Genomic DNA, 24,817 nt, shown 5'->3' with positions numbered 1-24,817 from the left:
TGTATTGCCATATTTAAAACTGCTGTTAATATAAAAAAAAATTGTAGCATCTATGCATTATAGTCAAATTTGTGTACTCTTTCTGAAGAGTCGCCTTTTGATCTATGTATATATGTATGTAAACATACAAATAATGTATTTTATAATGTTTATTTTAAGTAATATTTTCTTGTCTATGTTACAGTGAATGTATAATACCAGTTTAGTTACATTTCCACTGGCGTTTCAGCGAAATTATATCCAAATACACTTCATACTAGTGAAATTATATGCTGCTCTAAAATATCTTTGTAACTCAATTTGACAGTTGTCCATTTTCTGTTTATAACCAGATCTAACCGAAATAAATTAATCAAACTCCTGAATGACCTAATGAAAGTTTAAAAACTAAGTAAAGTTTTAGTACTTGAATTTACTTTATTCGTTTTAACTAGGTTTGGTTTTAATTTTAATTAATTTAAAATATTGTAGTATTTTGTCAAATGTACAAAAATATCCGTTTGTAAACATTACAATTTTATTGATACGGATCAGTGAAATTGTAAATCGTTTGCTTAATACGTTTTAATTTAATGAAATTATATTTTTCCTAGTAATACGCATTTACTCTTACATTTAAACCAGCGGTCGCCAACCTTTTTGACGTCGAATTTTACGTCTAGAATTTTTTTTTTTATTTATACATTTATAAAATAAATTAAATTGCATTATTACGCAATGCATCTATTTAATACAATAAAATTATAAGTGCTTATTTAATTATAACAAATCATCAATTTTTATTTAATCAAAATTTTTTTTTATTTGTAACAAAGTTCTTTAAGTTAGTTTATTTAATCTAAAATAAATTAAGCCTATACCCATTTTTTGTGTGATATTTGTTTCTGAAATAAGTTCATGGGTTTTTCATGGAAAAGCCGTTCTTATTTAAAGGTTAGTTCGATACATAGTTTTAATTATTGTGACTGATAAAAATGTTTTTTTACAAAAATATGTTGCCGAAAATTGGATCAAAATTTTCATTGCTTTTTCACTCAGAAAAGGTTTTCATTTTTATGGTATTACTATGAAGCTATTTTTCATTAATACTCATTAAATTTATATTTTTTATGTTTTATCGAAATTTAACGATGACTGTAATTTTCTTTCTTTGGGTAATAATGACCAAAAGTTTTTAAGTGTTGTGGAATAATCATATGCAAGTTAACATCCTTTTCTTTCAGTCATCAAAATTTTTTTAGCCAATCGCGTTTTCCACATTTTTTTATTTTTAAAAGCATCCGTTTTACCTTGTAGTGAAAACACGTTTTTAAATTGTCCTCGCAAATATATTTAGTTTATTTAACAGCGAAAAAATATCTGTCATGTTTGCAAGCAGATCGTCAGATACAAGTTCTTGAAATTTCTGATTATTTTGTTGTTAAATATAATATTTTGCCCCTCACCTTAGCGTAAAGAAAAAGCTGAGTATATTTGGAACACATTTCTTTACAAAGTGTCCAAAACAAGCAATAATTTAGCGCCTTATCATTATAAAAAATTGAATTTATGATCTTAATAACATCTGATAATACTTGTTGTAATTCTGGGGGCATTTTTTTCTTCCCCAAGTTGCTTACTATGTATAATGCAGTGTGTAGACAAAATGTTTGTGTAACTAAAATTTTTCACTTTTGCAACAACTCCTGATATATATCACGTAATATTTGCAGCACCTTCATATATATCCCAATACATTTTTTTCACTAAATTTCATGCTCTAGGAAATAATTATTAAGCGCTTCAATAATCTCAGATTTATATCTTTCCTTAACTCTTCTTAACACTTTTTACTAATGTATATTGATTTGTTAAACTAAATTTAATGAAATAGCAAGTTTTTCAGCATTTTTTCAACTTGAATTTTTTAATTCTGCGCTTGCTGGTGTAAAAAAAACGGACATAAAAATTGCTTTTAGTTGCCAAACAGCCTTTTTTCGTAAAACTTCTTCATATGCTTGTAACATATATGGCTTAAGCAAAGATTTTTCAATTGTATACGGCTTTTTACTTTTCACGATCTGAAGTGCTATTAGATAAGTAGCTTTCAATCAAGACTAATCTTTAACAGTCATTTTTGTTAAAACAAATACTTGTTTTTGCATATTTCGACTCAGTGTTTTGACTGCAAGTGATTTCCAAGTTTCAAAGTTTGGCTTCTTTAGATAAGCTATCAAACCACACAATAGATCCAAGTAGCTCAAATCATATTTTCTTGCTATTTCGTATATTTTCTTCTCACCGCCTCCAGTTTGAATGTTCTTCCTAATGGTACCTAACTAAGACTGTAGAAACTCTGATTCATTAATCATGTTAAGCATTATACACGGAGAAACGTACATTATATGATACATAGAGATGACTCCATTACTTTTCTCTTGTTACAGGGTGGGCCATAAATATGAGTGGTTTGAAATAAATTATTAAAAAAAATTTATAAATCTTATCAATTTTTTTAATTCATATTAAAGTAAGCACTTAGGATAATTATTGAGCTCCAAATTCAAACAATGCTTTCAACGCAATGGTGCACATCTAGATTTTTAGAACATGATTTTCCTGATTGTTTACGTTAATATTAATTTTTAAAAAATCAATAAGAATAATAGTTTTTTTTTTTAAATTACATATCGTTAATTTATTGTAATATATCAAGGAAAATTTTCATTCATGATCGAATTTTTTTTAGAATAAACTAAAAAATACAAATTATGTCCAGATAGTCATGCGGACCACTATCTGATTTATACACTAAATTAATATAAATAAAAATAAAAACTTATATAATAATTTATTAAGCAACTCTGTAGGTCTTTATAGTAAAGATTCCCTAACATCGTTACTCTTATAACAAAATATAAAAGATATCTGTATATGTTATCATTAAAAACATACAGAGATGGGTCATAAATGTATCCAAGAATCAAAGCAAGCGCGTGTTCTGAGGCAAAAAGCTGTATCTAATTACACAATAAAACGGTGAATCTAAATAAACCGGCAAAAAATAAGTTATTCAGATATAAAAAACCGATATTTTTGCACAAAAAAAATCGATTTTTAATTCCCAGCAGATTCGCGCGACGCCAGCGCCGTATATAGACGTCCGTCTACCGGAAATGTGAATACGGAACAATGTTTCGGTTGGAAAACGTCGGCCAGCTCCCGCGAGAAATCACATACCTCCGATGCCGGAGGAGAGAGAAAACTTTTTTTGCGCTACTTACTATTATACTTCATCGATATAGAGAGCCGGTTAAAAAGATTTCTGTAATCGGAATAAATTGAATTCGTATATCGGATGAATATCCGCGTGCTTTGCTCACTTTCCGGCTTTGCATCCGCTTTAGGGCTTTTCGAGCAGGCAAATACACAAACGCGCCATTTACAGCAGCCAACTTGCACAGCTCGCAGGGATTTAAGTTTCTTAAGGAAAGCAACTCGTTGACAGAATTTTCTGACGTGTATGTAAATATAAACACGTTCTTATTTTGTAAAAAGACTTTGAAACATGGTAGAAAACAATTTTTAAGACATGAAAATTACTAACACCCGTTTAACTTCATATTTAAAGTAAATTGCTTAAGTACATATGCTAACGTTATATCACTTGTTATCTTTACCATTGATACCTAACATAATTTCGTTTTTATCAATCTGTGTGGTTTTTATCAATCTTCCACGTAACCTAACCTAATCTAACCCAACATAATTTCGATTTTATCAATTGAATCTTCCACGTAACCTAACCTAACCTAACATAATTTCGATGTTATCAATCTGTGTGGTTTAGTTGAATCTTCCACGTTGAAAAGATAACGTCCTCAACATTATCGTGATTCGTTGGCTTTTGCTAATGCAATAAAGCATATTTCTAGACGATTTATAGTAATACTTTCATATCAAGGTCTCGATGGAAATCAGCGTTTTGTACGTACCATGTTTCGTTAACAAAACCTTTGTATAATATCTTGATTTGACCATATTTTGTATACCATAGCTCTATACGGGTTTTAGAAATTGCTTATTTTCTATTAAAAGCAATAAGTTTCTTCCTATTAGCCAATATACGTTTTATTATTTTTTTTACTAAGTTCCTTTTTATGCGTTCATTCCATATGTATATCAGGTTTTCCCATAAGTCAGCGATCGTCACGAATCATATTTTTCTCCTCAACTATAGACATTAGCGTTTTTAGATGCTGTAGCAGTGGATTTGCCCTATAATATATTAAAACTTCCAATTGGTTAATTTAACATTATCACTTTTGCAATCTCTCGAATGTAAATAATCCAGGCAAAAGGCTGCGTTTATCATCTGTGTTATTTTAACCTTCGCTTTTCGTGGCAGCTCTTTGAGTACACATTCTGCGATTAAGTCGTATTCAAGAGCTATCTTTTGATTAATTTTATTTATCAACTTTGTACACGGTACTGTATACTAATCTTCTTGATGTAGTGTTTATTCAAGAGGTTCTTTAACTTGTTCTGGTTCATTATCATTTGGTTCCTCTGATTATCGAAAGAGTATTCTATCATTCAACCCTTCGAGGGTTAGGTTATTTCTTGAAATCTATATTTCCATGACTTAAAACTATAAAAATGACTCTTTATAAAATCAAAGACATTAGTTGGAAAGTTTTATCTCATCTACTTCATTCTCCAGACCTTGCTCCTACCAGCTGCGATTTATATTCATATGTAAATGCAATACTTTCTAGACGGAAAAAAATTAAATTCAAACGATGTAAATAAGGGGCAATTTTTTGCTAACGAAATTGAAATATTGACCGAAAAGTGGAATAAGTAAAAAATAATGTTGAACCATTAAAAAATGTTTTTTTGATTTATTAAAAACACGAAATTTATTTAATTCTGAATTAAATATAATTTATTAATATTCTGTATAATTTATTCCATATATTTTTAATAATCTATATTTTTTATAAATATATTTATTGATACTTACTTATTATTTATAAGTAATATCAATGTTTAATGAAGCATGTTTCGTGAACTATTTGGGTAAAAATTTGTCTGAATAAATATAAAAATATACAAATAGAATTTTGTATAGGCAATACCTGCTTTTGTTTTCAGTTCGCCAGCCATCCCTATCATAAAAAAATTGCACGACCATTTCTTTGTTACACAACAGAATTATTGAAACTGGTACTATTAATTTGCCTCAGATGAATAAACTGTATTCATTTTATGTTGGCACTTTCTGCATATACAAAAATACTGAACACATTAAAAGAAATTAAACAAATTTGCGTAGATATTTCGGCTCTCTTGGACTGAAAAGGATAATAACATTAAAATTGTATGCTCAAATGAAATCTAAATACAAATTTACTCTTATTATTTTATAATGCTTTACATTATATGATGGATATAATATGTCATAATATATAACGAAAGGATCACATGCAATTTTGAAAGATATCATATTGAAAAGCTGCATTGTGGATCCCGAGGGATCTGCAAACATATCCTGCTGGTAGTGTAGCAATTCCAAGTTTCCAATTTCACAACTTTATAAATCCTTTCTGATTCGTAAAATTTAAAATTTATGTTCTTACACCGAATGAGTGAATAAAAATACACATAAAAGAGCTGAAAAAATCGAGAGAGGAGAGATAGCATCGAATGAGTTCAGGGTATAATAAGGGTTGTTTCTTTAATTCCATCTAAGCGCTCCTCTTATTATCGCCATAAAAGAAAATTTCTAAGGCCTAATCTCCACGATTGCTGTTTTTTCCGCTCCATTCTCGCTTTTAGCTCGCACGAAGGCTTTTTCTTTAAGTTTTCAGGCATTATGCACACTTGTACGGTAATTGCTTGTGTGATTGCTCGCCGTCGATCAAATGCTCGCAAAAAGGGAATAAATTGAAATATAGATTTAGTCAGAACCGTTTTATTTTATTTTATGTATAATTTTTTATCTGTAATATTCATATGAATTTATATAAACTGTATAACTTCTAAGTAAATCACTTTTTTCAGTTTATTTAAATAAAACCTACTTACTTGTATAAGCAATCTTTGCCCCCAAAGTAAAATAAAATTATTTATTTATTAAACTTATATATCTCAAGCCTCAGACAAAAAATAAACAACGTGAATCGCCTTCGTCCTAATAATTTCAGTTGAACGAAAAAATCTATCCATTTCCATTAATTACAAACTCGAAGCCCTCAATATTAAAACTTAACAAATTAAAAGCGTGTTTCGAAGTTTTAAGTTTAAAAATTTAAGAATCGTTATTTGTTACGTCGCTCTTGTGTAGATAATTCGGCTATCAAATTTTCATTAAAGTAAAAGTTTTTTTCACGAAAATTTTATATAAATAAAGATACTTTGCTGCCTTTTTTGTTTGGACAGTGAACGGGTGAAAAAGAACAAGTTTTTAAACCCTCCTACGATTTCCTCGAAAACCTTCCGGTTTTTTATTATATAAATAAAAGAGTAGTTAAAGGTAGCTAACGTCCCACAGTATTTAAAAACAAATTTAAATTAAAGTATTGATTGATGTTAGTTTGTAAACTCTTTTATGATTTCCTTGGAATCCTCAAAGTTTGCATATTGTATTATGTACAGTTGAAACTGGCTAACATTCTATCTATGTTTAAATTCCAATCAAATCAAATCGAGAACATTTGTCTAAGTTAATATGAACATAAGACTACTCATTAATTGATTTTCAATGATTCGACAAAATTAAATTTAAATTGCTTCATTCATTATTTATTTGAAGTACTGAGAACAAAAGTAGATATTGAGCGGCCGATTCTCGATAGGAAAAATCTTAACAAGCTTTCACGCTCAAAAGCTTTTGCTGTAATATAATTGCATAGCAGCTTTTTCTATTTATAACTTGTTTAACTTTATTATGCATCAATTTTGCAGGAAGTAAACTCGAGTGAATCAGTTTTACATAGTCGCGATTTGTAGCTGTTGTACCTAAAAAACTTTTATTTTATAAACTTTATACTATTGTATATTAACTTACATATTAGGTAGAGTGCATAATTTTTATTTTATATTACAATTTAATTTTGCTGCTATAATACTATAAAAAATAAGTACTATATTAAAAGCATTTAAGTTTATCGCATCTATCCTATAAACTTTTTTATTCGATTGTGTCGATTATTCAATCTTCAGAAAACCATTGTCAAAGAAAAATCGTCATATTAGAACCCTTACGAACTAGACTTAAACAACCGTAACCAAAATTTCTATAACCATCTGTTACCATTAACTATGTATTGTACCCACACAATGTATTGAGCTATTTTTTACACAGCAAATATTTAATGTCATCGATATTTATATGATAATTATTTTACTTATACAGCAGCTCTCCTATTAAATTCTTCATTATCCGATTATGACACGAACTTTCTTTAGTGTTATTATTAACTAATAAGATCATACATTATTATATGGTTCAACCTTAATTACAATATTTATTGCTTATTATTTATTTTTTAGTACCATAGATATTTTCTGTCAAAATATGTATTCTAATAATTAGGTACAAATGATAATATATATTATCTGATAAAATTCTGATTTGCGGATAAAATTTCTTCGCATACTTAATCGTATCATATTTTTTGAGCAGTGTTTTTATTTTATATCGTTATTACCATTTTTTGCTAAGTTAATATATCAAGATGGCTCTAAAGAGGCCTAAAAGCCGAAACTTTTACAAAACACATAATGGTGTTTTTTTTTAAGTTTCAAATATGACCCCTGGTGATACTTAAACTTTATTAAGTCGCTCAAAACGGTACACATGCGCGTTTTTGAACATATAATATTTCTACAATAAAAAAATAATAAATAAAAATACAGAAAAATACTAAATAATAATACGCAAATATAGGCCATAAAAATATGTAAATCAACTGTTGGCTAACATATTTTTATGGCAGAATATACAATAGTATGTCAGGAAATTTAAAAGTAAGTCATAATTTTATTGAACTTTACAGTACAAGTAAAAAAGATTGAAAAATTATTTTGATCGCAAATCACTTGCAAACATTACTTTGATAATAATTATATGCCATACAAATATTTTTAAGAATATGAATAATATGAAATGCTAATATCTATATCTAATATGAAATCATGTTTATGTTACAGTGAATGTGTATTATCAGCAAAAAAATATTATATAGAATTTATATTAGAATACATTTTTACCAGTAGAAATATATTTCTACTGGTGAAAATATAATTTATCTTAGAGATGCTAGTCAATTAAATATTGCTCTAAGCTATGTTTGACAGGCGTAGCACATCTAAAAAAGTTATAATCTCAAACGCCTCTTGTTAATTTTATAAGCCAGCAGCAAATTCTGTTTTAAAAAAAATATTTGTAAAGCGACACATCACATGTGTCTTTTTACAACTATTTTATAGCTTTTAATATGAAAATGCTCCAAACAATCGTGTAAATAAATAGCTTCATCGATATTGACAAGTAAAATTATAAATGAAATGTTAGTCTAAAGATAATAAACCTTTACTAAAAATTACACATTCACTGTAACAGTTACCAAACGTTCATTTACTGTAACTTAAATAAAACTAGCGTTAGTTTTTCAAGTTTCATCAGCTTAATTAGTTGAGGTTGGGTTTGAGTTTGAACTGCAAATAGACGTTTTACAAATGGCAAATAGAGTTTCATAGACATTTTAGAGCTGCAGCGCCTATTAATTAAATTATATTTTCACTAGTATAAATAAATATTTACCGGTGAAAATGTATTCAAATATGATTTAAATGAAACAGTTTGTAAAAATATATTTACATAACTTAAAATATTTTATATATACTCTGACAGTAACATATCTTATTTTTATTACAGATCTGACAGGTTTTCCCAATGCGTCATGATGGCCTATATACAATCGTTTGTGAACCGCTTTGTGTTTTGTCCTTTGTTCTAACATATAAAATACAGAAAACACCTATTAGATATTTGAAATACATTTTCTGATAAATGTGTGTAAAGCTACGATCAAAATGCAATTAACCTGATTATTTATTAAAATTAAATTATATTGTCGTGACATTAAAACATTATAGAAAAAAACAGATGTCAAAAAAATGCACCGGCCAGTTGCTAAAAGCTTTAAAAAAAGCCTGGAACAAACTCTGTTGATCACCCCGTCTCGGGTAGATTCGCGGGCGTCTGGGGTGTTCGGGCGCCCTGCCGTCGCCTTAGGCTGGTTCTGTGGCGGCGTCTCTAGGCAGATAAATTTCTCTTAATTTTCATGTTTACATGAATTTGCTGACGTGAAAAAATAATTCTTATTCTGTGAGTCAAAACAAAGTGTACTTCTGAATTAAATAAATTAATATATAAAAAATAATAAGTAAATTTTGCCCAGAAGATCCTTCGGTCCTCTTTACTGCCAGCCTGTATTGAGAAATAATCCGCGTTGCGCAAACAACGTCCGGATTGTGTTTGTCCGGTTTTGCCGGTTTTTGAGTCGTTAGTCCGGCACATCGGACGAACGCCAACAATGATGGCCACCGTTTACTTAACGTATTTGGCGTTATCTGTTTGTGTTTATGTTTCGACAGTGTCCTTAGGCTTGCCACTATCTCGTTACGATGTTTGCGCGTTTGTGGACTGGCTCCTCAAACATATGCAACCGGAGATTAATGAATAAAGTCGACGGTATTTGCTTGTTAGTCCCTGTTTACCGAGCAAAGTTTACGGACCTTACTGGCTAATCAACAGTTGCTTTTTCGGCGTTGATCTGAGAATTTTCCGGCTTTGCTCAAGTGGTACTCTCTGATTTCCATCCAATTTGACCCGGGACGACAAACGTGACGGCGTTTGACAAATTTGTTAATGCGTAATCCGATAACGGACGCCGAGTAACTGGTTTTAATGAACGAAATGATTGTACTAAGATTCCGTCTGATGTCAATTTAATTAGTGGTTTTTAAATTGTCACTTAAAAATAAATATAATTCAATAATTTGTTACAACAAGCATTTTTTATATATTTATTTTGTTTTTCGTCGCTTTTCTCATCTACTATAATTGAGCATTAAGATTATCTTGGCAGAGATCTTTGTCTTCTGATGCATTACCGCAAACTTTAAAATCACAAAAAGCAATTTTATAGTATATTATTATCGCTTACAATGTTAGATCGTGTATTACTGCAAATTAAAAATAAAGCTCGCAACACATAAGTTGGGCGTCCGGAAAACACGTTCGCCTGCTTACTGTGGTAGCTCGCAACAGTGAGAAACCTATATAGTGAGATACTATTATATCAGTGGCGTGCGGTTACTTTGAAACAGGGCATGCAGTTAGGGTGGGGGGGAATAAAAACCATATTTTTAAATTTATTTTCTTTATTTTATAAGCATATGATGTATTTATTTTTTGAAAATTAATTTTATTTGACGCTCCTTCTTACAAATGTTAGCAATAACCGCATCATATAATATATTGTCTTTCTTTAATTTGTCTGAAAGTTTTTTTTTATTGATATTTATGCAAGAGCTGACAATCCATTCTCACTTTTTTTTAATAATGTGTCTGATTCGCTTAGAAAATACAATAATTCAACATAGTTGTCTTCATTTACGGTATTATTATTTTCAGAATGTCCTCGAAAAGAAAGTTCTTGTTTAGATAAAATGCAAATCACGTCAATTAATTTGCAAATAATATATTTGTTCGCAGTAACTTCCTTATTATGTAATTCAACTGAGCACTGAAAAAATCTTCGATACATTAAATCATTATATCCAAATTTATTCCAGACATTCAGTTTTTGAGAAAATAATAAACATGACCAACAAAATAATTTTGCTAAATGAGTATATCCACAAATCCACTTAATTTTTTCATATACTTCACTATTGAAATGTCTCTTGAATGTTTTAGTCTTAGATTTTATATTCAAGTGCGATGTGTGTTTTGGACTATTATTAATAATTTCCTTTTCATTAAACGGAAGACCACCTAAACTTATTTTCAGTAAAGATTCAATTAGACAATTGCAATTATTTTCCAGATTAGCATCGCGGCTGAGACCACATTCATTGCTTTGCTGTTTGTCCATATTAGGGGTTATGACAAAGAACTAATATGTTTATGTCGTAAATAATGAAACAAATCTTTCATTTGAGTATACTAAAAATAAATAAAAAATAATAATTCAGACAGTCAATATTAAATTGAAAAAGATTAAAAAAATTACTGAAGAAATAGACAGATTCAAAATACGATGACGTGTATAGGCTAAAGTTCTATTGCGCATGCGCGATAAATTACACTCGCGATGAGCATGGCGCACGCGTATCGACAACGCCCGCCCGCTCTTCAGTCGGCATATGCCGTTCTATCGAAGAGGCCGATTTTCTGAGCGCTTTCATTTCATAATTACGTAAATTAAAAATAAATGATAAAAATATTTATTTATTAGAATCGTATTACAATCCAAAGGCATGCACTGCATCTACCGCATGTATGGACCGCACGCCACTGTATTATATATATATATAAATATATATATATATATATATATATATATATATATATATATATATATATATATATATATATATTTATATATAAAAACTATTATATAATAATCAGAATCTTTGAAGAGAGCCAAAATATTTCCGATTCTTTCGAATAGATTTAAAACAAATATATTTCTTAATGATCAATTATATGTAACGTTGATCTTACAATAATTAAAATTTGTAGATAAAAATGATGGTAAATTTCACACCACTTTTTTCTGTCGCCCTCAAAGCAAAAATCGTACAGGCGCAAGCAGCAGAACGTCGACTTTCAGTGGTTTTATATTTATATAGTAGTAAACCACTTCATTAGACATATAAAAAATCAATTACGCTTGTAAATGAATGCGGTAACTTTACTTACACGTGCTACATTATAATCCTAATCTCTTTTGTTGTACGATTCACCAATCGATTCAAAGAACCCGTTGCTGTGTCGCACGTCGGTTATTATCCTCGCATCCGCATTAATTGAAAAGCTGTTCTCGAATATGAATAATCTGACGGATTAAGCTTGCGGGCCGTTAATTAAGGTAATGAATGGTTTTGCACCTAAACCCTCAGGCACATAGCATACTCCGAAACCTACTCGAATGACTACAATGCTCTTGCGGCAATTTATGATTGAGCGTGTTACATAAATGAGGCGTAGCACAAAATTCAATCGTGCATAATATGTGAAATATGAGAATTTCTAATAATCGCACAATAAAAAAGAAATATCTTAACTTACTATTTTTATATTTTTGTGATACACAATTAAAGCGAAAAATCTAAATTAAAAGCAATTTTTGGTAACATTACTGTATTACCTCAACATATAATTTATAAAGAAAATGGATCAGATTAACTATTTATAGCTTTTGTTCATACTTAAAACAATTCTAAAAACCTCTTCAAGAATAAGCTTATAACAAAATTATTAACGAAAATAAATATACATTGAAAAAATAAGTTATCACATCTTTATCATACTTGAGCCGGATTATACTTTCGGTATAAGTAGATAGCTCGCATTTATATCTGATTTAAATTCTTTAAATAAAAAATGTTCAAGTTAAACTTTGAAAAACGATACCAGTTTCCAAGCGTGCGACATTCTGGAACGGAAAAAATGAAGAACAAATAAGTTCTCGAATGCGTTTATATTTCACCTCATGCAAATTGGAAGTCGCAAATTTCCGTTGAAATTGCCGACGAGCGCGCTCGGCGAGAGATCAGTTTCTTTCTTTGAGCTCGGCATGAGAAATGCTCAGCCATAAATTTTCACTTTGCTCATAACCGGATAAAAAAATAACCCTCCTAGGACCCGCCATAAACGGGCGCAAAAAGCTTTCGCGAATATCGACCCGGATAAACATAAATAAATATCAAATTTTGCGCTGGTTATCCAAAAAGTGGATACCGGATCGAAGAAACACGTTTATTTTAATTCAGCCAATCCTATGACAACAGTGTATGTATAAGATGATCCAACTGTAGTTTCCCATAAATAATAAAAAAAAAATAGTCATGCTTCTATTTATATATTGTGTTATATAATTCCTCGGAAAGGTTCAAGTTTTATTTTATTAGAGTTTCATGTATTCAATAAAAGTTGTAACTCAGATTTAGAATATTGAATATTCTATTAGTTACGAAGAATTCGAATATTTGTATTTCGTACCTTTTTCAGAACTCAATTCAATTCGCATTGCCTACATTGACCAATTATTTCTTTGGGTAACAATTCTTAAAGATTAAAAAGTATTGTCTGACATTTACCAATATTTTCTTAGGTGCCTTATTGTACCCCTAAAATATTTTAACCAGCTGCCAATTTAATTTTTAATATTAATATTTTATATATGAGCCGTTGATTTTGAAAGTGGGAGAAGTCCATATTATGTTATTGTTGGATAATTAATGGTTTGCGTTTGAACTGTAGTAATATATTGTATAAATTGTGGAAAACTTGATTTTAAACATTCGTGTTTCGTTTATAGTATGAAACAGAAACTGTCAATTTAAGGTATGGTAGTGCTTTTTGCAAATCAAATGTAAAAGCAAAATAGTTTTCTGTGTTTTTTGAGGCTAGTGCTTTATCCTCTTGTAAATCTTTTCGGGCTAGCTTGACATCTTTTGAATGAAGCTCATTTTGTTTCATTATATTTGTTTTTTTCTTCAATATTGCGTGACGTTTTAATTTGCATATTGAGCGAATTGTACTTTTGGCACTTCCTCATTCACGTGGATGATGAAAGTGTTAAATTCGTTGCTTAAAATATTCCCATAAATTTTCTCCTTAATATAGCTTGTGTTTTTTTCTTACATTTATCAACGTATAATTTTTAATTTTTTATTATTTTCAACTTATAGTTTAAATACTTTCTATTTGGATTGTGAGATTGTAGTTTTCAGATTTAGGAAAACTCTCAATAGGGTCCTTCACGCGTTTTACTTCTTCCTCATTCGTTTTCCTGAAGAAACCATTCATTCTACCACAAAAATCTTCTCCAAATTTTTGTAGCACTGAGAGCATTGTGAAATGTGTCAAAAAAATCTTTTGTATACTAAAATCTTTGCTTCTTTGGTATCTAAATAATATTTAAAACTGCAAGTCCTTTGCGTTCTCTGTAATTTCTCTGTCGCATTCTTCTCTTAGCACAATTCTGTGTAAAACCATTAGTCTGTAAGACAGCAATTTTTTTCAAAATTTTGTTACCTCGAAACTATGGAAACTAACAAACACGCTTTTCAATTTTTATTAAAATTATTTTATTTTGAGTAGACTTGCCTCATTTTCAAAATCAACAAACAAATAATATCATTGACCGAAATATTACTAGTAAAAAAATTACACTGTTATTTATAGATATGATTGTGAATTGATTAAAAATAGAATTTTTAAAGTAATTTATAATAAAAATGATCTCTAATGCCTCCACTACACTCTCTGGAAGTTGTCCGAACCGAAGTTACGACCACACTGTCGCAAATTTTATATGCCGTCCGGATGACGGCCGTGAATGACGTCCGGACGGCGGCTTCTGTCACGACAGGCGGCATATTTGCGTACGATCGAAAACAGTGCCAAATAATCTCACTCACCAATACAATATCAATGAAAACTTTTCGATCGTAAATATTCAATTTACGCAAAATCTTTGTCGGCTTTTGCAAAATGCCATAAGGCATAAAAATTATACTTCAGAATACGAACACCACATCTGTGAATATCCTAGAATTTGTCGCTATCGATTCTAAATAAGAATTCGTTATGGTGTGACATTTCTATAAACCGATCTAGGAAAATACATAAGCATATTCGAAACGATTTTTTTTAACAAAATCAAATACCACTAATTATTTTTTAATTATTTAATTTTATATGAAAAAAATATAATAACGATATCTGTTAGAAGAATATACTATGAAAAATATAATTAATCTCTTTTGGTGCCCTAAAATATTCAAAGATGTCAGTAAGAGTCTGTTGAAGTCCCCGATAAGCATGTGGTATTATAAATTGACCATGTGATCACGATGCAGCGCTCGACGTGCGTGTTAACCATAGGACGCCTACGCGCATACTCAAATTGAACCGTGCTACTCGTTCTATCGCAGTTTGCGAACCACAATATCATTATCTCTCTCACTCTCGTCAGTTAACACGCAAGAGAGCGAAAGGGGTAGTATCTCACCGCTCGCGCTCGAAAGAACAGCTCCGACTTCGGTCCATTTGCCGACAATGTTCGGAAGCGCTTGAAGCTGGCAAAGTCACTTTACCTCCCGTTCTCGGTAACCTAGGACAACTTCCGAGAGATTTTAGATTTCCGATGAGGAGAGGGTCCAGGCTTAAGTATCCAGGGCTGCAAAGCTTGCTGACCAATCGCAATTATGCAGCGATTGCAGTCGCTTCTTAGAACGGCAAAATAGGTATACGCATTTAAATAGCGATGTTCGCTTGATGGGCATTGTCCATGGTCGTATTGCATTGCAACGTAAATTTTTTTAGATTTTTTTTATATCTGTGGCCGTTTCGCACCAAAAAATATTTTCTTATTAACGGAGAATATTTACTGTTAAAACAAAACGCGTGTTATTTATGCGATTTTTTCTGGTCGTAACGAGGGCCTATGTGTGTGGTCGCTACAGAAATAATACTATGTATTGTTTTCGACCATCATGACGCATTAAAATAACCTGCTAAGGCACTATGATTTTAATTTAAATTAAATAAATAAATAAATTAAAATAGTTTTACTATAAATTATCAAGAAGCCACAGAGGTTTTGTTCCTGCCATCATATTTTTATTTAATTTGAGGAGTGCATCAACATTTTGCAAACAGACGATATTAGAATTTTGTTATTTATTTGCGCATAAAGTAGAGATAAAAAAATTAACAGTTTATGATCTGATGATTTTAAAACAGTTTTTTTTAACGTTTTGCTTTGATGCTTAATGGTAGTGAGCTGCCGACAGCTACTACTGAATCGAAGATATCTCAACGCAGCTGATCTCATGAATATTTAACTGATATATACATATATATTATATTATTATACTCATAACGAGCAATAACACCGCCATTAGATATCTCAATTATTGGCTGAGGGGATATTTTCCGATCCTAATTTCGCACCCCTTAGATTTTATTGCCCCGGGCGGTTATTGGGTTATTATCTTTCGACGCGTAAACGGATTCGATTTTAAACATTCTGTCAAACTTTTCTCTAAAAGCTTTCCTCGTAGTTTTTCTGCCCTAATTAACACACCAAGCGAATTCCGAACTGCTAACTTGTGAAACGTCGAATTAACCCTTTGTAACTTTTGCATCGATTCCAAGTTTTATTGCTCCGACGCTTACGATCGATGTTTATGCAATTAAACGGCGTTAAGTTTTGAATAAAGAAAATACTTAAGAAACTCGTTATAAAGCAAGTGTGAGAAAGTTGCTCTTTAAATGTTTTAAAATAAACTACGTTTATGAAGTACTTTATATATAGTTTTGTAAGTCTCGAGGCGCTACATAAGTTGCGCATATGAATTTATAACTTTGCGCAGTACCTATTCTTCCGTGATGTATTGCTTCATTTGGTGGTTAATACGTACGAATAATAGTTGATAAATATAGAGAACTTTATTAATGATACGTATACATACCATCTGTTTATTTTCAACAGGTACGATATTAGTATTAAATCGTTATTTTCACTCCGAATATCTGTTCTGCTGTAGTATATGAGACTCGTACGTAAAAAACGTATAAATTTAAACTTAATTCAAACGAACGAAGAGCAGAATTTAAGGTTTTGCTTTTGGCTCCAGACATTTAGAATTCAGCGTATGGTATCCGCTGAACATCTGGTATCTTTTTTGTATTCAAAGGATCCACGAAGACGTGGCCGTTAATATTTCACGTAACACGTTTTATGGCTGGGGCCTTTCGTCTTTCGGCAAGTTTCAGTGATTTAACGACCGTTTCGCCCCCGCGTTATATTGCGTTTATAAAAGTATAAATAAATATGATCATAATAAAATTGGCTTTGCTTATAACTTATTAACGAGTAAAGTAACTTATAGTACATTTATTAATAACGAACTGTGCCTCCCATTTATTTGATAATAAATTATTTAATGATTTCGATATTTTTTTTCTCACGTCACCTCTAATTTACTAGTTGCTAAAATAATTAAAATTATATTAGCCACTATAATTAAGCAGTGAAAGCAGTTTGCTTAAATATTTTGCGTTCTACGAAAAGATGCGATAAAAAATATATGCTTTAGTATAAAATTATATGAAACTCGAATAAAAGAGCCATTAATGAATAATAAATAGAGCGGAGAAATCTTCCGTTAAACGGAAACGAAATTCCAAAAGCAATAAATCATAGCTACAACATTTAAATGCTAATCGAAATCTGAGATGTAAAATCTTACATCAATAAAAAGAGCCGAATGAAATTAGAATAATGCACGCTGGATGTGATTGTGAAAGAGCAATATAACTAATATATTATATAATATGAGCCATTGATTTTAAAATTGAGGCAAGTCCTGTTCACTGAAATGCCAAAGAAATATATTTTCACTAGTAATATACATCTATTGTATAACTATACATTAAATTGTTAAGATATTTGATTCTTAATTGTATGGCAACTCTAGTTATTTTAGTAACTTCTTTTAATAACCTTCTCCTAAATAAATAATCAGTCATATCAGAATCTTATTCTATCATTACTCTTTGTCTGTCTTTAAGTCTTATAATTACCTTTTCACGACACCTATTAGGTGTTGGCCAAATCCACGGATTTACAGAGCCTCGCGCCGAAAATCTAATTATGGCCACCCATGAATCTTGGTCGGTATGATTAATGCGACCGTTTTGAATCGTCCGAAGGGGCGGTTGCGATTTGTTTTCCGCGGGGCGCTTGCATGCGTTTATTATGGTCATTTGTTGTCATAATGAGTTTGAATGAAACCGAAACAGCGGCAGCTGGTCCGAGCGCTGATTAATCGTCGGCCGTGTTACACAAAAGCTTTCCTTCATCGGCGGATAATTGCTTTTATACAACATAGCAACAAACGCCATTTCGAAATTCGCGCCGAATTCGCCATCTTGTTTTGTGATCATTGTGACGATACTGATTTGCTAAAACGCATTTTGATTTGGAAAATCTGTATTTCATAGTGCTAATTCTATTTAAATCGATTAAACAACTTTCTGACAAGCTCAAAATTCCGACACGAATTAACGAACGTTAGAATGCAGGGACGGATTCCTCAACGTCCTTCTATAACAATGCCGTTATTAGCTAATGAACGTAATCTAAAAATCTCTATTGATTTAATTTGTTTGAGACAATATATTTTTTTTTTGTATATTTTTAATTAAATCTTCAGTTTTAACCTGACAAACTTAAAGCCCAATGCGTTCCAACTAGTACGCAAATCAGACATAATAAATACAACAATACTGAAAGTATGTTTTAGAGCAGTGGTTCTTAACCGGTGCACCGCGGTGCACCAGTGCACCGAGAACTTATTGCAAGTGCACCGCGAGAAAATTGGTAAAAACAAAAAATACGCAAAATGGTGAAAGCTTAATGTTTCAATCAATTTATATTTTATTATAGTCGTGATACCCCACAATGGATAAATTTATTACCAAACGAAATTGTGAATCACACCAAAATATTAATGACACTGGGAGTACAAGTGGAAGAAGTAGTGACGATGTTACTAGACATCATACGTCTCATAAAAAAGAAAATATATCCAGTAAAATCAAAAAAATGAATGGACAGTATTCTGAAGAATATTTACGTTTCAGTTTTACTAGCATCAATGAGGAAGGATATCACATTCCACTGTGTGTTGTATGTGGAGAAAAACTGCCCAATAGGGCGATGTATACTGACAAGTTAAATCGCCACTTCACTACGAAGCACGCCGATTTTGCATCAAAAAGTAAAGATTACTTCAAAAGATTGTTAAGCATGCAAAATAAACAAGCGAAATATTTTGAAAAAACTGTTAAAATTTCCGATAAGGCACAACTGGCGTCATGCAATATTGCTGAATTGATTGCTGTACAATTAAAACCACATACTATAGCAGAGTCTCTAATTTTACCTGCATATTGTGAAATAGGAAAAATTATATTTGGTGATGAAGCAAAAAGGAAATTATGAAAATTCCTCTTTCAAACGATACAATAAAAAAAAAAATTAAATATGTCGGATGATACTGAGAAAACAGTTAACGATAAACTTTCCAAGCGATATTTTGTTTTACAAGTCGACGAATCTACTGACATTAGCGGTAAGGCACAAATACTAGGATTCGTATTCGTTCGTTTCATAAATGAAAACAAAATAGTGAATCAATATCTATGCTGCAAAGAACTTATCGAGCATTCGACAGGACAAGATGTTTTTGATCTTATTTATTCATATTTAGAACAATTTAAAATATCATGGGAGTTATGTGTAGGAATTTTTATGGATGGTGCTCCTTCAATGGTAGGCTCATTTAAAGGATTTGTAACCCTTGCAAAGACAAGAAAACCTAATATTATATCTACGCACTGTTTTTTACATAGAGAATCTTTAGTTTCGAAAACATTACCAGCAACACTAAAACCTGTACTAAATCAAGTTGTAAATATAGTGAATTTCATAAAATCAAGACCTTTAAAAACACATGTTTAAAAAACTTTGCATTTCTATGGAAGCTATGTACGAGTGTTTGCTTTTTCACACTGAAGTCAGGTGGTTATCTAACGGTAAAGTTTTATGCCGATTCATAGAACTTAAGAATGAATTGTTAATCTTTTTTCGAAATGAAGGTATGGATGATTTTGTAAAATGTCTTCAGAATAATGATTGGTATGCTAAAGTGGCATATTTAGCAGATATTTTTAATTACTTAAATAACGTTAACACAAGCATTCAAGGAAAAAACGAAAAATTCATGACATCCATTGACAAATTGACAGGATTTCGGAAAAAAATAACTCTTTCGAAAAATCGAATAATAGAAAAAAGATGTTTCCTTCACTTAACGAAAACATTCCCAAGGGAGTTATTTCCGCAATAATAGACCATTTAACTTTATTGGAAGAAAAAATTGCACATTATTTTCCATTCTTAAATATAAAAAAGTATGACCGGATACGAAATCATCAAATTAGTCCAATTGTCGACTGATCGTACTCTAAAAATTAAATTTTCCAAAATAACTATGAAGAATTTTTCGATTACTCTCCAAGAGGAATATTCAGTTCTTTACATGAAGGCACTAAAAATTTTGTTACAGTTTTCAACATCATATTTATGTGAGCTTGGTTTCTCAACAACAACTAATATGAAAACTAAAAAACGAGAAAGACAGAAAAAAATTTAAACGAAGAATTCAGGGTAACTACATAAAATATTTGACCTAATATTTCTAATATCTGCAAAAGCCAACAAGCTCAGGTATCACATTAATTAATTTTTGATCGATCATATAAATTCCATTATGTTAAGCAGGAACGTCATTTTGGGTAAACAAAGGGGGGAAAATGCACCACTTAGATTTGCCATCCAAAGAACACCTTTAAATATTAATACAAATATTTTTAATAAAACACGTAATTAAAAATTGGTTCTAGGGCAAAATTAACTACCTAAATTTATTTTCAATACTTAACTTTTTTATATAATTTAATTTTAAAAAATATGTAAAAAATTTGTATGTAATTTTGTAGGTAACTATTATTTTTTTTAAATATGTAATAAAAATTATGTCCACATATTTTTTTCGACCTCTTAATTCTGGTGTACCGCCACTTTTTCCCTTGATCAAAAGTGCACCGTGACTTTGAAAAGGTTAAGAACCACTGTTTTAGAGTAATTGCGCATTTTAATAAAGGAAAATTCGAGTCTGTTACCGCCGGGGCTCGAACGCGCAACCTCAGCGGTGCTATTCTGAGACATTATGAAATGCGCTATTCCAACTTTATTACGTTCAAATATGAATGACATGTTTTGGCTGTTATGTTAAACAAATCATATAACGAATTAATTTTATTTGATAATTTAATCAGAGCTCCGTGAGTGCAAAGTTGTTTGCAGGCCTAACTTCGCACATTGATTTAACCTCAAAAATGTACTCCAATTCGAAATTTATCCCCCGTGTGGTTGGTAGTTTACTTAGCGCCAATTCAGAGGGCAAACTTGGAAAACTTTGCACCCTTCTCTTACAATGCAAAGTGTGCCGTATATACATATACGTGTGAGTGTGTATATAAATGTATATATATATCCGCGCGCTAGATGAATGATCTCCGACCGAAAGTTTACTAGTTACCATCTACGCCATTAAGCCACGAAAGCTTTTAACTTTTGAATAGTTGAAACGCCTTTGTTTTGCTGCGTGCGAATATGTGTGAGCACATATAAATAAATTCGAGTATCAAACAAAAACAGAAACTCTCTGGTCTCGAACCAATTAAAATTAATCATCGCCACGTATCGACCTAAACAAAGTTGTACATATGAGACAACAAATCATCCAAAAATCTTATATGCTATATATAAAATTATTTAAAACGGGATTTTTAATTAAACACAAAGCGCAAAAACTGAAAGCTACTTTTGCCTTGCAATTATGAAAATTAGTCGTAAGCTTCTTACAGCAAAAACGATCCGCCGCGAAGTTTTACCGTCGGTCATTTTCAGACTCTTAGTAAAATTAGTTTGGTTTCTTTTGGTAAACGCTTTGTACTTTGAGAAGCGCCGCTCAACGCTTATGTTTGACCGATACCGATAAAATTTTGTTAGAATATATTTTTCAGAGTGCAAATTCGAGCTTTAAAGATACCTACAAAAGCGCCTAAAGTTTGCATATATTTTAAAGCTAAGTCTTTGATAGACCAAGCGGTAGAAAATTATGATCAAAGGATTGAAAATAATGAAGACTACCAAAAATATTTAAATTTTATAAATACACCGCGGTTCAACGGAACATAAATTTTAATAATTAGCATGCATTAGCCTCATTAAACATTAATTCACACTACATAGGATATGAAAATGAGTGCAATACTGTTATTTCTTGATTAATGTGAAGTTTTAGTTTTAATATAAAAATATACTTTAGTTAATATTAGCTACCAAAGTTTATACTTTTATTATCTTTACAATAAATCACATATTTTGGTAAATTATCTGTCGGTCTCTCACTATCGTAAGCTACCGCAGCTAGTAAATGTACGAATACCGGACCTTTAGATTTTTAGCTATAAATATTTTTTTATAATATAGTTTTAGTATTTATTTTTTTTAAAATAGATATTTAATCCATTTAATTTGATATATGTAAAAGCATAAATTGGACAAAAATGCATATTTTACAATATTTTTTATTTATTTTATTATCATGCTATAATAATTCATGGTCTTTTATATTTAATTAATACTTAAAAGCAATCATTATTTTTTGTTAAAAGTAGTATTTTAATAACATATAAATTAAATATAGCACAGGTAGCTAAATTGTCGCACAACAACATTTATAGCGCTGTTTAGCAAGGAGCAGCTAAAATGCAGCACCTTGATTCAAATTAAGAAACACTAATTAAGACCAAATTTAATTTCAATTACCAAATATCTGCAATAAATTTTTTTATAATAATTGTATTATATAGTCAGTTAATAATTAAATTTGTTAAGAGACTTTTCTTTTTAAAAATATAACTTAACCAAAAAATACACATTCATTGTAACATTTATACATCGCATATGTATGTAAATAATATATTACTATATATCGAAAAGTTGAAATCATATAATTTTACTAGCACTTGCCAGATAGTTTATATTTTTGCAAGTAAAAATATATATCTACCAGTGAAAATGTATTCTGATGTACTGAAATGACATGTTTAAAAAAATATTTTCGGGATAGATTCGAGACTGTTTTTTCTAGATTTTCTATTAGGAATAACCACATGAAACTGAATGTGTTATTTATTTATTTTGATGCATTAAATTTAGTTGTCAAATTACCGATAATACAATCTAAAAAAATATTTAATTTATTTAATTCCGCTAGTACTGTTTTTGACTTTTCGTTATTTCTTTGCTCCTTCCTTATGTATTCGATCTGAATTTTCAGATAAAATACCTAATTTTACTGCTACTAATTTACATTCGTTGAATATTTCCTTTCATGACTAATATTTTACACGTAAAAAAATAATAAAGTACACAATAATTTACAAACAAATTTTAACACAAATGGAGCCGCTTAAAAAAACTACAATCTATTTAAATAGTAATGTTTATTGTGAAAGTACTACCTAGAAAGTGTGTGCTTTTTTTGCTTTATTGTATTTATAAAAAGGGCTTAAGCAACATATACCTGAAATACATACATCTTAAACCACTATAGTTTAGTTCAGATTTATTATTTGAGGTCGATTTTTAATTTTTTGTAAATATATTCTTGCTATGATCTTTTCCAGAGTCGAGCCTTTCGAAGAGAATGGGCCCCGGAAATTTGTCCCCCTTCCCCTTTCCCTCTCGGGAGGCTTGCTTGAATCATTACTTCAACACTAAACTTGACCACTTAGCTTAGGACTTGGAATATAGGAAAGTTCAGCTACGTCGAATCAACCAAAAAAAGTTCGATAAAAGCAGCAGCTTTTACTTTGATCTTTCGATTTAGTTCAGTTTATTAGTTACTCTGAATCTCCCGAACTTCAGTTTAAAATGTTATGAATTAAAAAAATATTTATTATAAAAAAATAACAGATACCGCACACTACCAAATGCAACAAAATGCTCCTGATAATAAATTAAAGTCATTATATACAGCTATAGTTCAGCTTTATAACTGTATTCACCGAACACGCTATTGCCATTCATAAAAAAGTTTTTAGATGCATTTTCAATCATATCAATGTGGCAGACGTGCATGAAAATGCGGTTTGAAAATGTAACCCTTTCCCCATATTTCCCAGTTGGTTTCTACCGTCATGGCGGCTAGGACTGGCAATTTATTGCCACGACGAAGCACCGGTGCATTGCCATACATACCGAGTGTATCCCTTATTTATGAAACTCACCGATTTGCACTTTGGGTGTTCGTGCCATAGTTTTAACTATCGTTGCACTTGGGTTATTAAAATAATAGTAAAGGCAGAATGGGAGAAAATTTTATACAATAAATCAATTTATTTGTATTCCAATCTATTTCAATAATAATATTTAAAAACATGTTAGTTTTTAGTTATTACAAACATTGACGACTACTGCAATTATTTTATTGTTCTAAGTACAAAAGCTGAAATTATCATTAAATAATGCTTTAATATGGACGATTCAAATCGGTGGTAAATTTTTCACTTACTGGTTGTAAAATGTTCATCCACATTAATTTTTTCAAATACGTTTTTTATTTAAATATAATTATTGAATATTTAACCCTATGTTTAGTGAAGTATATTTCAGTAGAAATATGTCTGAATAGAGATAAAAATGTATAAACAGTAAAAAAAATCGTGTTTGCAATACTTGCTTTTGTGTTCACTTCGCCAGCCATCCCTATCATAAAAAAGGGGACGGCAGATCGTGACGGCGCGTTTATTTTTTTGTTACATGTGTAACAGAATTACTGGGAACTGCTAGGTACCGTTAGATAAATGTATTAATAATTGTAA

General features: G+C 30.5%; 2 protein-coding genes across 4 annotated transcripts in view; one reads left to right on the top strand and one right to left on the bottom strand.

Moving 5' to 3' along the window:
* LOC148237111 (lachesin-like) overlaps nt 1-24,817 on the top strand; it is a 306,235-nt gene that overhangs the window by 240,429 nt on the left and 40,989 nt on the right. The window lies entirely within an intron of this gene.
* LOC148237112 (uncharacterized) lies at nt 10,109-11,150 on the bottom strand. Its single transcript, XM_088182797.1, has 2 exons — nt 10,604-11,150; nt 10,109-10,170 (listed from the first exon to the last, which is right to left on the bottom strand). The coding sequence occupies exons 1-2, from the start codon at nt 11,148-11,150 to the stop codon at nt 10,109-10,111; spliced, it is 609 nt and encodes a 202-aa protein (XP_088038923.1).

The sequence above is a fragment of the Plectrocnemia conspersa genome, unplaced genomic scaffold (genome assembly GCF_051122295.1).
Source record: "Plectrocnemia conspersa isolate PC_06_02 unplaced genomic scaffold, ASM5112229v1 ptg000003l, whole genome shotgun sequence".
In the NCBI taxonomy this organism is placed as follows: domain Eukaryota; kingdom Metazoa; phylum Arthropoda; class Insecta; order Trichoptera; family Polycentropodidae; genus Plectrocnemia; species Plectrocnemia conspersa.
The sequence above is the reverse complement of the archived record's forward strand: the minus strand, read 5'-3'. Positions and strand labels throughout refer to the sequence as shown.